The following is a 13,393-nucleotide window of genomic DNA, read 5'->3' as shown; positions in this document are numbered from 1 at the left end:
GTGAGAAAAACTGAAGTACCTGGAAAAAAAACTGGACAGACAAGTGAAGAAGCAAACTCCAGATGCTGAATAAAATGTAAGATAGAGGTTGCTATCATTCTTTTTCATATTTAACTGGGCATTACACATCAACAAAAGATCAAATAAGACTGGAGACATGTAGAAACTATCATTTGATAGGCAGCTTAATAAAAAGTGCAGACAAAAAGACAAAAACAAATGATGGGAAGCAGAACTTAGGAAAACAAAACTTAGGAGGGCTGACTTTCTATAAGTGAGAAGATAAAAAAAAACAACACTCGACAGCTAGAGAAGAGGAGTCGCCCAACAGTGTGTAGGGTGTGGATTACAACGCAAATAGTACACTTAGGTGAGGTGATCTCACAATGTTTAGTGACAGGGACACCTTTCATTTGTCATTTAGCAAGCCGTGCTGCTGCAGAGCTGATCAGAGTATCCAGGACGCTTCATTCTTACTGTTCTGTGGAGAAAGAAGAAAATCAATACCTTCAGGTTTGTTTTAGTTTCTAATCTTCTATTTAGAATACTGGGCATGTTTGATGGGTTCATTTATGTCACTATTGTTTTTCCTTGCTGCACATACAACATTGTGAAGAACAATGCCTTTATTCTTAAAAGGTTCAATTGCACTTTTATTAATTTTTCTTTTCCATTATGAAAGGTCGTATTGTTACCATACAAGATCTATTCTGCCTGGCAGCAGGATGATTCTTGTGCTCTGTGACAACGCAGGACAAGAATAAATGGGAGTCAGAAAAATGGAGAGTATTTATCATAGTACTGCCATATAAATATTCAGTACCACATGGAGTGAAGCCATCACAGGGCATCTTAGGAACAGTGGGATCTACCCATCCAATTTTACTTATCCATCTAGTTCAGGGTCACAAGTACTGGCTGCAACACACAGCCAAATTCAGAATTTCAATTAGTCTAACATGGACGTCTTTGAGATACTCCACTCAAACAGTGCATGAACAGGAATTCAACCCCAGAACTCTGCGAATGTGAGGCTAGTCTGTCCCTTTTGATTCAAGTCCAAGATAGGCAGACATAAAGATTTTAAAATAAGTGAAATCAGAACGATGCATTGATTTAAATACATTTTATCAAAGTGTTTTGCTCTGTAGCAATACTGAGCAATGAAATTATGAAACATGTAAAGGCTCAGTAGTCAACATTAGGTTCAGTGCTAACAACAAGCCATTCAGCAGTCAATATTAACACATAAATTAATGACCCCAAACTTCTCCCAGTCTGGTAAGGAAATAATCACAGTGGTCACACAGGAATTCAACATGACTGCCTCCTTAGCCTCTTAGTAAAGAGGACAGTCCGATATACCAGCCAAGCTCCTAAGTATTGGAATATTAAATTGCAATATTAAAAATAATAATACATTTTATTTATGTAGCATCTTTCCCATGATCAAGACACTTCACAGAGTCGCAGAAAGAACAACAGGGTATATGTAACATTATTACATTATAACAAATATTTTCTGTACAGAACACTAAAACAGATAAATACAGAATATACAAAGCATTAAATAGAATAAAAAACAATAAACCAGAGTAAAATACTAAATTCTTTAATAAAAGAAAAGCCTGAACAAATAACATTTTTTGTGATATAACACACATACAATTTAACTGGAGCATCTGGACAGAGAAGTGAACTGAAAGAAGTGGCAGAATGTCAGCTGAAGTTAAACGCCTTCCTGAACAGATGAGTTTTAAGTTGTTCTTTAAAAGAGTGAAGGGAGTCAGCTGATCTCATTTATTTCGGGAGGTCATTCCAAAGTCTGGGTGATATACAGCTGAAGGCCATGTCACCCATAGAGTGCAGGTTAGTGTGGGGTACAACAAGATTGCCAGAATCAGAGGACCTTAGAGGGCGAACAGGAGCATAGTGATGGAGAAGGTCACTGATGTAGTCCAGTGCAAGGCCATTTAAAGCTTTGTAGGTTAATAATAGAATTTTAAATTAAATTCTGTAAGACAAAGGGAGCCAGTGAAGGTGAAGCAGGATGGCTGTTATGTGCTTACTGTTGCTGGTTTGTGTAAGGACTCTTGCAGCCGAGTTTTAAATCAACAGGAGCTGTGATAGAAGATTAGAAGCTACAATACTCGATGGGGGATGTGATGAAAGCATGGACAAGTTTCTCAGCATTAGAAATGGAGAGAAAGAATAAACATTGGATATATTATGGAGGTGAAAGTAAGAAAGTTTCTTAATGTGGTTTATGTGGGTGTAATAAGAAAGAGAGGAATGAAAAATGATACTAAGATTCCTTGCCTTAGAAGAAGGTCTGACAAGACCAATGTCAAGAGTGACTGAGAAGGAGTTCATTTTATTAAGTTGTGCTTTAGTGTCAATTTGCAGGAGTTCAGTTTTGTTGCAATTTAATTTTAAAGAGTTCTGCTCCAGCCAGGTTTTAATTTCACTGAAGCAAAAAAAAAAAAAAACAAACAAAAATAAGGTCGTAAAAATAGTATAATAGAAGCAGGTAAAGCTCAAATTAGCAGTAATAAAAATACACACATCTCCACCACATCTTGTTACAGATTTCCAGCAACATCATGACATTATGGGCGTCTCGGATTCCAAAAGAGAACGAAACAACATTCAACACAAAAAGCAATATGAAAACTTAAAAAGGAAAAGTTATAAATTTATTCCAAAACAGAGGCCAAAGGTGCCAAAAAACTTTGCCCCAACACACTACTCATTTTAACAATGTATCATATATAATCGCATTTAAGTCGGATCTTGAAACCTGAAAAATTGATCATAAAATCAGACCCTGACTTATACACCCATTCAAAAATACGACACTGAAATTTTTTTTTACATCTTCTTGCTTCCTCCAATTTCGCACCAGTCTCTCAGACACGTCAAATTTAGTTGCAGCAGCGTAGTTACCAATTTCTTTTGCCACTTCAACGACTTTTAATTTAAAACCAGCTTCATATTTTCTTCTGATCGAATGCTGCATCGTAGATAAAGGATGCTCTTACAATAAAGGTGTATGAGGGTGTGAGATACAAAAAACACAAAACAGTGCAAATGTCAGTTCGGAATAGTTCGGGTATTACCGTGTGGTCACGTAGGCACAATACATAGAAAAAAAAAGGCAGTGTGCTCCGTGGTTACTCTTTCAGGTGGGCATTAGCATATCAAAATCTCCTGGATCAATAGCGTGTGTTTTCCACATTCGACTTATATGACCAACATTATAAAATGCTGGAAATTATACAGTAAAATCAAGCCCCGACTTATCCGCGGGAGAACTTAAATGCGAGTATATACAGTACTTATCAAAAATAGAAATAAAAAATATCAAGTTCGAAGTCGAAATTCCATGAGAAGTAAGTTTAAAAAAGAAACTTAATACTTAAATAAAAGACTATCTAGGATAGCTAACTGGTAAAAATAAACTGCCCAAGCTAAACAATAACAAAGGAACTTTAAATGAGAAATTCAAAACAAAATTTTAAAAAATAGAATTTAAGGAAACAACAAGATGAATTAATTTCTAGCCAAATATCCTTAAACAAAAAATTCAGCAATTCTACATACCAAAGCCAACTCAAGAGGCAGAAAAAATGCCAAAATAGTGAAGAGACTGGAAACCAAAACAAAAAGGAAAACACGAAAAGGAACTGAAGAACACATTTGCAAAAGCAAATTGATGCCATACCAACATGCAGGGCTCTCATACAGGACTTTGAAGTTGATTTAATTAATGAGACACTTGAGAGTCATAATTGACAAAGGCAAAGATAAGGGAGCCAGAATAAATAAAGAACATAAAGAAAAATGAAGACAAACCACAAGCAGGAACATTAAAAAGTAAAGGGCAAAGCTAAGATACAAACTGAAATATGAAATAAATCTTTCATGATTTTGTGTTTTGGCCATATGTAATTCAATTTTATATATTTATTTGACTTTTTTCTAATTTTCATAATGATGGCGACATCACCACAGCACTATTGTGTATTTCTGCTTCTGTTGTGTGTGCCTCCATTTCATACGTTTCCCAAGTTATTTATGATCACTGTGTTCATTGCTTCTTCATGTGTCTAATTGTTTAACGTGGCATTATATTTTACTAAAGGATTCACTGAGATAAACAGCTAATAAATCAAATAATAAGTCATCTAATTTGTAAATAACTGAATATTTGTCCTGAAACAAGTAGGTATATCTTGATTGATACTTATAAAATATACTAACTGTGGGTTCAGAATTCATAACAATGCCTGCATTTAATATACAGTATGTAGTTTCCAGGAACTAAAAAATTAAATATTATTACATGACAACATGAGTTGCGTAATTGTGTAAAGGGAAACACCAGTACAAGGTGTTGTATTCTAATGAAAATGCCAGGCAGAAGTGAAATTATATTTAACATCAGATCCTTTTTTGTTATTTTTAGGCATGGATTCTTCAAGCTTTCATCAAGATTTGGGTGAGTCTGTGTCTTATTGTATTCATTGTTTGTTAAGTTCAGCTGATAAAAAGAAAAAAAAACAAAGAAAGAAGAAGAGGCAGATACCTTCACGCTTCTTTTAGATTTTAATTTAGCCAAATTATTTAAAAATATTATTTACTTTTTTAGTAAATTATGGAGTTTTGGAACACATATATAGGTACTTAATCATGCAATCTGACAACTTTTACATGCTTATTAACACATCCAAAAAAACTATGGTTTAGACAATTTAATTTGTATGCACCAGAAAATAAAATTATCCAAACACATCAGATTGATGTGTAATTGTGAGAGTGAGTTGGTCCTTTCATTATTTGAAAATAAAAACTACTTAATGAAACAGCAATAGAAATATTTTGCTGGAAGGTAATCATTTCTGTATGTTTTGTGGAGAGATTTTCATAGTAATGACAGACCAAAGCATGGACAAAATGACATTTAGAATACATCAAAAGGAAGACGGGCACTCACTTGCTGAGACAGAGGAACAAGACACAATACTGCAAAAAAGTAAGAGCTTCTATGTTGTGCATCACAGCCGACAGAAAAGAGTAATCGGATCCTCCATTACAGAACCCTAGCTTAGGCCTTCTCAGGGAGTGTGAGGAGTGTGATTCCTCTAAAGTTGGAACACACTCTTTGGTCCCCCTTCTTAAAGATAGGGACCACCATCCCAGTTTGATATTTCAAAAGCTCTGTCCCTGACCTCCACGCAATGTTGAGTAAGAGTTTCAGCCAAGACAACCCAGCAACATCCAAAGCCTTTAAGAATTCAGGCCAAATATCATCCACCCCTCTGGAGTCTTCCCACCCAGGAGTTTTTTAAACTACCTCAGTGACATCTGCTTCAGTGATGTTTGGGTCCTCCTCTGAGTCCCCTAGCTATGAAAAGTAAAAGTACAGCACAGTAAAAATTAATAAATGGTGTCAAAAGATGAGACAAGAGTGTGACAATGCGGGTTTGCAGCTGGCGGAGACCAACAACCACGAGCCCCTTCAGCTAATTTCCGTCTTGGCCTCCTTCTGGACGTTACTGCCAGACCGTCGAGGTCAGCTCTCCTCCCGTGATCTTTTACATACCCGTAGTCGCTCCTCAGATCCCATGGGAGGACACCTCTCTGCTCACCCCACTCACTTGTTTTCAGTGGGGCGAACTAGACCCTAGAGGGGCATCTGACTAACGCTCCTGTGCGGGGGCCTAGCTTGTGGTGTCTCCTCATCCAAGGTGGCCAGATCGTCCTGCCAAGCTGCCATTCATTCACGTTAACCTCATGCTTTCTCTTTTCCTCGATCCTTCCATTTCTCCCCCTACAATTTATCTATTCCCTTCTCTGGTGTCAATCCATATTTATACTCATACACATCCCCGCATGCCTCCGTGGGCGCAGTGCCTTAATCACATACCGCAGGAACCAAATGAGGGAATCAAGAACGAGCGCACCCACACGTGCAGGTGCGACACGCTCCAATTACCTCACTAACTCCCTGCGGTTGTGCGATCATGCCCACTGAGAACGGCACGGCTATACAGATTTTAAAAACCCAGCCTTTTTTGCAGAAGCCACGGACCCGCTATACCACAAAGAGAGCCAAATAAGGTTTGGGGCAGCCTTCAGTATAATTGATCCTGGCTACAGAATCATTGATTTTGTGTACAAGTATGTACAGTTTGGAATCAAAAAGAGAACAGGGGCCTCATGTATAACGCCGTGTGTAGAACTCACACTATAACATGGCGTAAGCACAAAAGCGGGAATGTGCGTACGCACAGAAAAATCCAGATGCAGAAATCTGTACATAGGCAAAGTTTCACGTTCTTCCACTACATAAATCCCGATCAGCGTGAAAAGTAACGCACGTGCACGCGCCTTCTGTCCCACCCCAACTCCTCCCAGAATTACACCTCTTTGAATATGCAAATCGATATAAATAGCCTTCTGAGAAAAGACAATGGGAAAAGCACGGGGGAAAATATAAGAATTTCAGCGAATACCAAGTGGAGGCAAAAGAAAAACGTACTATTTGTTGGTTTAAACAGTGGTATAATCAACAAAAGGAAGTTGATCGAGTGACAGAGTGTCGGACAAACTCGAAAGCTCAAGTTCACAAAGTCGCACAGTGCCCGAAATAAAAAAGAAATCACATATCAAAGTCGCCGTGAAAAGGCAAGTCGTAGCCCACCGTCTGAGTGTCATATGAAAGCTTATTAGGGTACAAACAAAAAAATAGGCACACAGTGGGAAAAAAGCACGAAATGTCAACTTTTATCTCGAAATTTCCACTTTAATCACGTAGTTTATTTTGCCATTAAAGTAGAACATCATAAACTTCATCTTAAAATCATTTAATTTACTAGTTTCTCAAATCCCATTGTAACTAAAGTAGGACGTTAAATGCTTTGTTCTGTATTCGATCTTCTTTGTGCTCTGTGTGTGAATCACTACCTGCTTCTTAAACGGGCTTTCTCTTTCTCCAACAAGACACATAATCCATTACATTCGTGATATTACAGCTCTCTGAATAATTAAAATACTAAGATGTATACGTGATATCTTTTTCATGATGATAGGAATGAAAGCATGTTATTAAACATGGGAACACAGTGGCGCAGTGCTTGTTCATATCTCATGCAAGAGGCTTGCTGCGCCATGCGCGACCTTCAATGAAATAATTTATCACAGCAGTACTGTCTCTTTCAAACGTACTAACCTCCAATTCCTGTCCTTATTCTTCTTTCTCCAAATACCCAATCGCCACACAATCAGCTATGTAATAGACGTGAAGCCATCTGTAAGCTTAGAATATCGATTCTTCAAAATTTTTAAGGAACATTGAAATATCTTCGTAGTACATGTTTAATTATTCTATCCGTCTATCTTTCCAGTGTCGCGTCAGCGCAAGAATACAACGCAATGCAGGAACAATCCCTGAACTAGCTAGCGCTGCAGCACCGTGTCCTCACATGTTTAATTATTAACAATACAGATTATTTAAATGAAGTTAAAGTTTTATCTGTATAATATAATCAACATATTTTGCTGAATTTCATCTTAAAAATGAATACCGTCATCATATGTAAATACGCGCTTTATAAAGAGGCGCAGGTTGTGCAATATTATAACTGTAGTGCAAGTTTACAGTGAGGTTATTGTACTTATAAGTAAACAGTTCTACAAGGATCTCTTGATGGACTGATTGAGTGCGTTTAGAGTCCTTGGGATGAAACCTTCTAAACCGCGAAGTCCGTACTGGGAAGTCTCTAAAGCGTTTTGCCGTGGCTCAAGCAGCGTCTGCTTCATGCTGTATACCGATAATTCTCTTTCCAATCAGCTGCTGCTGTGATTCCCCACTCAGATACAGTGATATAATACTCTGAGTGGTGCAGTGAGATTAATATGGAAAAAGATGATCTGCTGTGGCAACCCTTAACGGGACCAGCTGAAAGAAGAAGAAGATGCAGTGAGAGTAACAACGCTAAAGCAGTTATGGTATTTGGAATACTATGGCTATTCCCTGGACCATTATATTGCTGCAGTTTAATTGCAATCGGATGCATTACACTAATAAACAATATGCAGTTAGTTTCAGTGTATTTATAAAGCCGCGTCAGGAATGGGAATCTAAGAAAGAAAGGGTGACCACGCAGGAACAGTAGCACTGCTTTGATGCTGGGTGCTGCCAGTCTGCAAAACCGAGAGGAGAAATTGCGTACGCCAAGGTATGAGTTACCGTGGAAATGTGCGTGGCTTTACGCCACGTTTAGGTTTTATTCATCGTGATTTGAGCGTGGAAACATTCGTACGCAACATTTCTGTGCGTACGCACCGTTTATACATGAGGCCCCTGGTGAGGCTGAGATGATGGGTTTTTAAAGTGAAGCAGAGGAAGTGAGGTAATTATGACTGGAACTGGAAGTGACATCATCAGGCTCATGACCGAAAATGCCGTCGTCTGGACTGGAAGTAATGTCATCAGCCTTGTGACCAGAAGGGATGACATGGAGGCCAGACGGAATTTCTCATAACGGGTTTGCAGTGGAAAGAGAGAAAGGATTAGTGCACCTCGCCACCCCCCTGGTCTGGCGTGGAATTACCTTCCTTCGAGCCCTTTAGCTGCCTCCCATGCGCACGTGTGTGACAATGGGTGAAAGCAGCCAATACCCATTATGTAGAAAAAAACATGGACCAGTCATGTAGGCTTAATTTCATCTCATTCTTTAATTTCCATGTTGCTGCAGCAGCTAATTGCATACAGTAAGTTCTATATGCTGTACCATATGAGCTTTTAAATGAAGCTGCAGTTTTCTAACATTTATTCCTTTCATTCTTTCTTAGTCCTCTGCTTTCTCAAACCAAATTAATTCAAATCAAATTTTTTATTTGTTCCATACAATCAAACACAGTACTATGTAGTGAAATGATTAGTTGCTGAAGTCCAAAACTGTGCGTTACAAGAATATAAACAGACAATAAATAGTAAATTCATAACTCTATAAATGTCAATAAATATTAATATGTACAATGAAAATATTATAGATATATTATAAAAATATATCTAATCTCTATATATAAAATCCCTATGTGCGTCCAGGTGTCCGTGTGTGGGTGTCTTTTGGTGAAGTGCGCATGCGCGGGGCACGGTGCGATGTGCGATATTACTGTCAGAGAAAGTTAGAGGCGTTTTACGGAAATACAACCCAGTATTACTGTGAGAAGAAATTAAAGGTACATAATACAGTGACGCATATTACAGCCACATACAAGCCAGTATTACTGTCAGAGGAGATTAAAGGCATATTACCGATGCACACGCCTGTATTACCGCCAGAGAAAATTAAAGGTATATTACGGACGTACAAGCCAGCGGACGTACAAGACGGTATCCTTCAATAAGGGCACGCACAAAAAGGCGAGCCTCAAAAGGGCGACCCCAATTGGGCGCAGCGAATAATGGCGCGCGTAAATAAAGATCTGCACCATTGTTGCTCTTCACATATTCCAGAGCCATTTGAACTAAATTATCTACGAACTCCTTTATTCGCCGCGCTCAATTGAGGTCGCCCTTTTGAAGCTCGTCTTTTTGTGTGTGCCCTTATTGAATAGAGCCGTACAAGACAGTATACTGTCACAGAAAATTAAAGACACACAATACACAGCGGCAGCCCACGAAGAACGGTCAGCTCAGCAAGTAAACATCAACAAAAGAAAGGCTGAAAGAAAGAAAAATACGACCAACAAAAAGAATAAGGTCAAAGTCCCTTGCCATTTAATATAGACTGTTCCTAATAATGTTTATGCACTACTGTTCTAGCGCCCATTATTGTAACGGGCTAAATGACTAGTAAGACATAAATGACTTAATATTAGAGAATTAACAATAGGATATCATGTAGCTCTAGGCACTGTCCTGGTTCAGGATGTGGACTGACTGGGCTAAAGAGAGTGAGAGATTAAATATTACTGAACAACATTGGTGCAAGCTGATCTGCACAGAGCTTAAAAACACATCCAGGAGTGCCATGTGGACCTGCTGTCTTGCTGGTGTTCACTGTCCTGAAAGCTCTCCTTACATCTGGTTCAAACAAAGTGTCTCATAAAGTTCCATCTCATTAGTGTCAGTGGCCACTTGAAGTTAAATATACACTGCCATGACAATGATTAATCTAAACTCCAGGGCAAGAGAAAATGGCCAGCTTTTAATTGTCAGGAGCTCCATACTGGGCAAGCAGTAGCATGATAAAACAGCTACATTTCCGCAGTGGCACTAGTTTTTGTTAAGCATGAGACACACTGTACATCTCAACCTTGATTTGCTGGACTCCTCTGTTCAGTCCATATAGTAAACAGAGAGAGATTCAACAGGCCAAATTACACAATCTGATGGCGTTAGCCTTGTATTTTATCCTTGATCTGATGTTATCCAACTTGTTCTCTTGTGGCTGGACATTGACATGTAGTATTCTCAACAGAACATAAATTAAGCATTATAAAGAAATGAAAGTTTTATGGCAGAAGAATATCATAACAAAAGCTCATCAATAGAGAACAGAAGCGTACATGCAACTACACTGTGCCTGAGACAAGACCCTCTGCTTTAATGGTCATTGATCTAGGACTACCGCTTACATTAAAATTCCATTGTGTGTTCCTTTTGTTCATTTATGGTCCTTTGGTTATTATTATTTATGTTAATATTATTTATGTTTATTATTTTTTATAAATATGTATTTGAATTAGATTTGTTTTTTATTCAATATTTTATTTTTATTCAGTGAGAGAAAGAGGATAACAAAGTAAAACATTTTCATTAATAAATTTAAACTTTTCCCCACTGGTATTCACCCCATTGCAAAAGTCAACATTGTAAAAAATAAATCAATAAAATACACAGGTCATTGATGTTTTGTTTATGGTTTATTTTATATGTGTGGATGTTTTTCTGCCACGTCCCTTGTGTTTTTGTGGATGGTTCACCAAGAGGCTGAGCTCACAGCCCTACTATATAAATGCCCAAGGAAATTGCAGTCCCTCTGTGATTCATTAAATGCGCTCTGGCAAAGCTGGTGGTTATTAGTTGTAAATATTGTGCTCCTATTCTTTTTCACTGGTTTTTATGACTTCTTTGCAGTGGTTTTGGAAAAAAAAATCCAGATGCATAAAGCTGTGTGTACGCCAAGTTCCACGCACTTCCCGTTTATAAATCCCAATGAACATGAAATTTAACACACGTTAAAATTCTGGGAGGAGCCCCGCCCCGACTCCTCCCAGAATTTTACATATTTGAATATGTAAATTGATATAAAAGCCCCTTCTGTTGAGTAATTTTCTTAAAAGACAATGGCAAAAGCATGTGGAACAAAGAAGAATTTCAGCAAATGCGAAGTGGAGCCAAGAAAAAACGTACTATACGTATAAGCAACATAAAAGAAATTGCTAGAGTGATACAGTGTTGTGAAGGCACTCAAATGTTCAAGTGCTCAAAATAAAAAAAAGTGGTCAAATATCAAAGTCGACGTGAAAGGCAAGTTGCAGCCCACCATCTGTTTATTCTGTTTCAGACAATATTACAAAAGCTGACCCCTGTACCGAGAAAGCGAATCCATGCAGTGATGGTGCTGCTGTGCTGAGTACATCTTCAGACACTGGCTGCACACACACCTCTGCCATGGAAACCACGGGGCGACTGTCTGGATCTTTGCTGTTCTGGAGACACAAAATGCAATAGTGGATGCTGTAAGAGATGTGGCCAATGAACTAAGAAATATAAGGGCTGTACTATTTGATATTGACCACAAATGAAATGAATTGGTTAAAAAATAAATACCGCACCTGATTAAATGTTTTTACATTCTGCTAATTACATTCAAACAAAGTTGTAACGCTGTCTGATTTAGCTGATCATTTGGTGGGTCAGGGTCAGGTTCATTATATCTCATCTCTTCAGGTACGAGCAAGCCATGATTGTGTGCAATGTTATGCAGCACACTACATGCTTGCACATTGCGACACACTTTCAGTGGACCATAAAGCAGCACATTAATGGAGAAGAAATGCTTTCTGTTTACATTCGCAAATTCATTTTCTAAAGGTGCCTTCATAGTGTAGCATCGGCACAGAGCACCACAATGAATAGATTCTCTGCTCTTTACATGGCTCTTTGAGGTAACTTGCAGAGTTGTCATTTTATAGTTTCTCCTGCTATAGATAATGCAATGCCCACTCATTCTTTTGGTGATTCATCCTTGGCTGATGTAACTTGTCTGGCGTCGTTGCAATAGCAATGTGTGTGTAGTGGACTGCACCGATTACATTTGGAAAACCAGACATTGCTACAAATTGCACTTTGATTTTTCCCAGTTCAACCACAGTGTAAGGAAATCTTATACATTTGGATGACAAGTGGATAATACCCTTCTTATACAGCTGGCATGGAGCAACTCAGTGATGACTGCGAAATACCCAATCAGTCAGCAAGTTTACATTGAAAAGCTCCTGTGGTTAAAAACCCGAGAGTGGACAGAACTTGTAAAGGAGGAGGTAAAATACAATTCCTCAAAGTCTGCCTTTATTAAGCATGTGCTAGTTTAGCACACGGCTACAAGAGGATAGTTGCTGGAGATCGAAATCAACTTAGAAGCCAGTCGTCATCATCTGTAAATATGCACTCTCTTCTAATTCTTCCATTTGCGATGTCTTCTAGCAGCTGTGGTAGTTGGAATAGTTTGTCCACTTCATGCACCATTATATTGTTATAGAATGATTTCAATCAGGTGAATTAAATTTGTAAACGATATGCAATTAATTTCGGTGTATTTGATAAAGCCTACATCATGGATGCGAATATGAAAAAGAAGGGAAACGACACAGAAACAGTGACACTGCTTTGATGATGGGTGTCGCCAGTTTGCAAAACTGAGCAGAAAAGTGCGTACGCAAGTTCTGAGACTGCCATAAAAATGTGTGTGCCTTTTTTGGCAAGTTTAGATTTTATACTTCTCAAAGTGAGCATGGAAACAGGTGTGAACAACATTTTTGTGTGTACGCACCATTTATACATGAGGCCCCTGGAGTAGGCTGAGGCCAGGCTGAGGAGTAAGTCCCAGGCTGCTCTTGAAAGTACTTTTCTGGGTAGGCTCATGGGATTCAGGCCTACTCTGTGGCTCATTTTTCGAGGTCTCACATCACTTTGTCCATTTTGTGTACTGCACACACAACAAAACGAAGTACCGTAAAAAAATGAAACAACATGAACTAAAACATAGCTCTGTCCTAGCCAAGCCAGATTATGTACTGAAGCCATTACAGAAGGATGATGAACTTTTTCTGAAATATAGCACTGCACTGCATAAAGGCATTTTACCCCATAGTT

At 38.4% G+C, this 13,393-nt stretch overlaps 1 protein-coding gene across 1 annotated transcript in view; it reads left to right on the top strand.

Annotated features, from left to right (window-relative positions):
* The first annotated feature begins 371 nt into the window (after positions 1-371).
* LOC114662203 (interaptin-like) overlaps positions 372-13,393 on the top strand; it is a 137,796-nt gene continuing 124,774 nt past the window's right edge. Inside the window, exons 1-2 of the mRNA XM_051935367.1 lie at positions 372-513; positions 4,469-4,501. Of these exons, the coding sequence (XP_051791327.1) occupies positions 387-513; positions 4,469-4,501 (160 nt within the window). The 5' untranslated portion in view covers positions 372-386. The remainder of the gene's footprint in view (positions 514-4,468; positions 4,502-13,393) is intronic.

This window comes from Erpetoichthys calabaricus, chromosome 12 (assembly GCF_900747795.2).
Source record: "Erpetoichthys calabaricus chromosome 12, fErpCal1.3, whole genome shotgun sequence".
NCBI classification, from domain to species: domain Eukaryota; kingdom Metazoa; phylum Chordata; class Cladistia; order Polypteriformes; family Polypteridae; genus Erpetoichthys; species Erpetoichthys calabaricus.
This window is presented reverse-complemented; position numbering and strand designations above follow the sequence as displayed.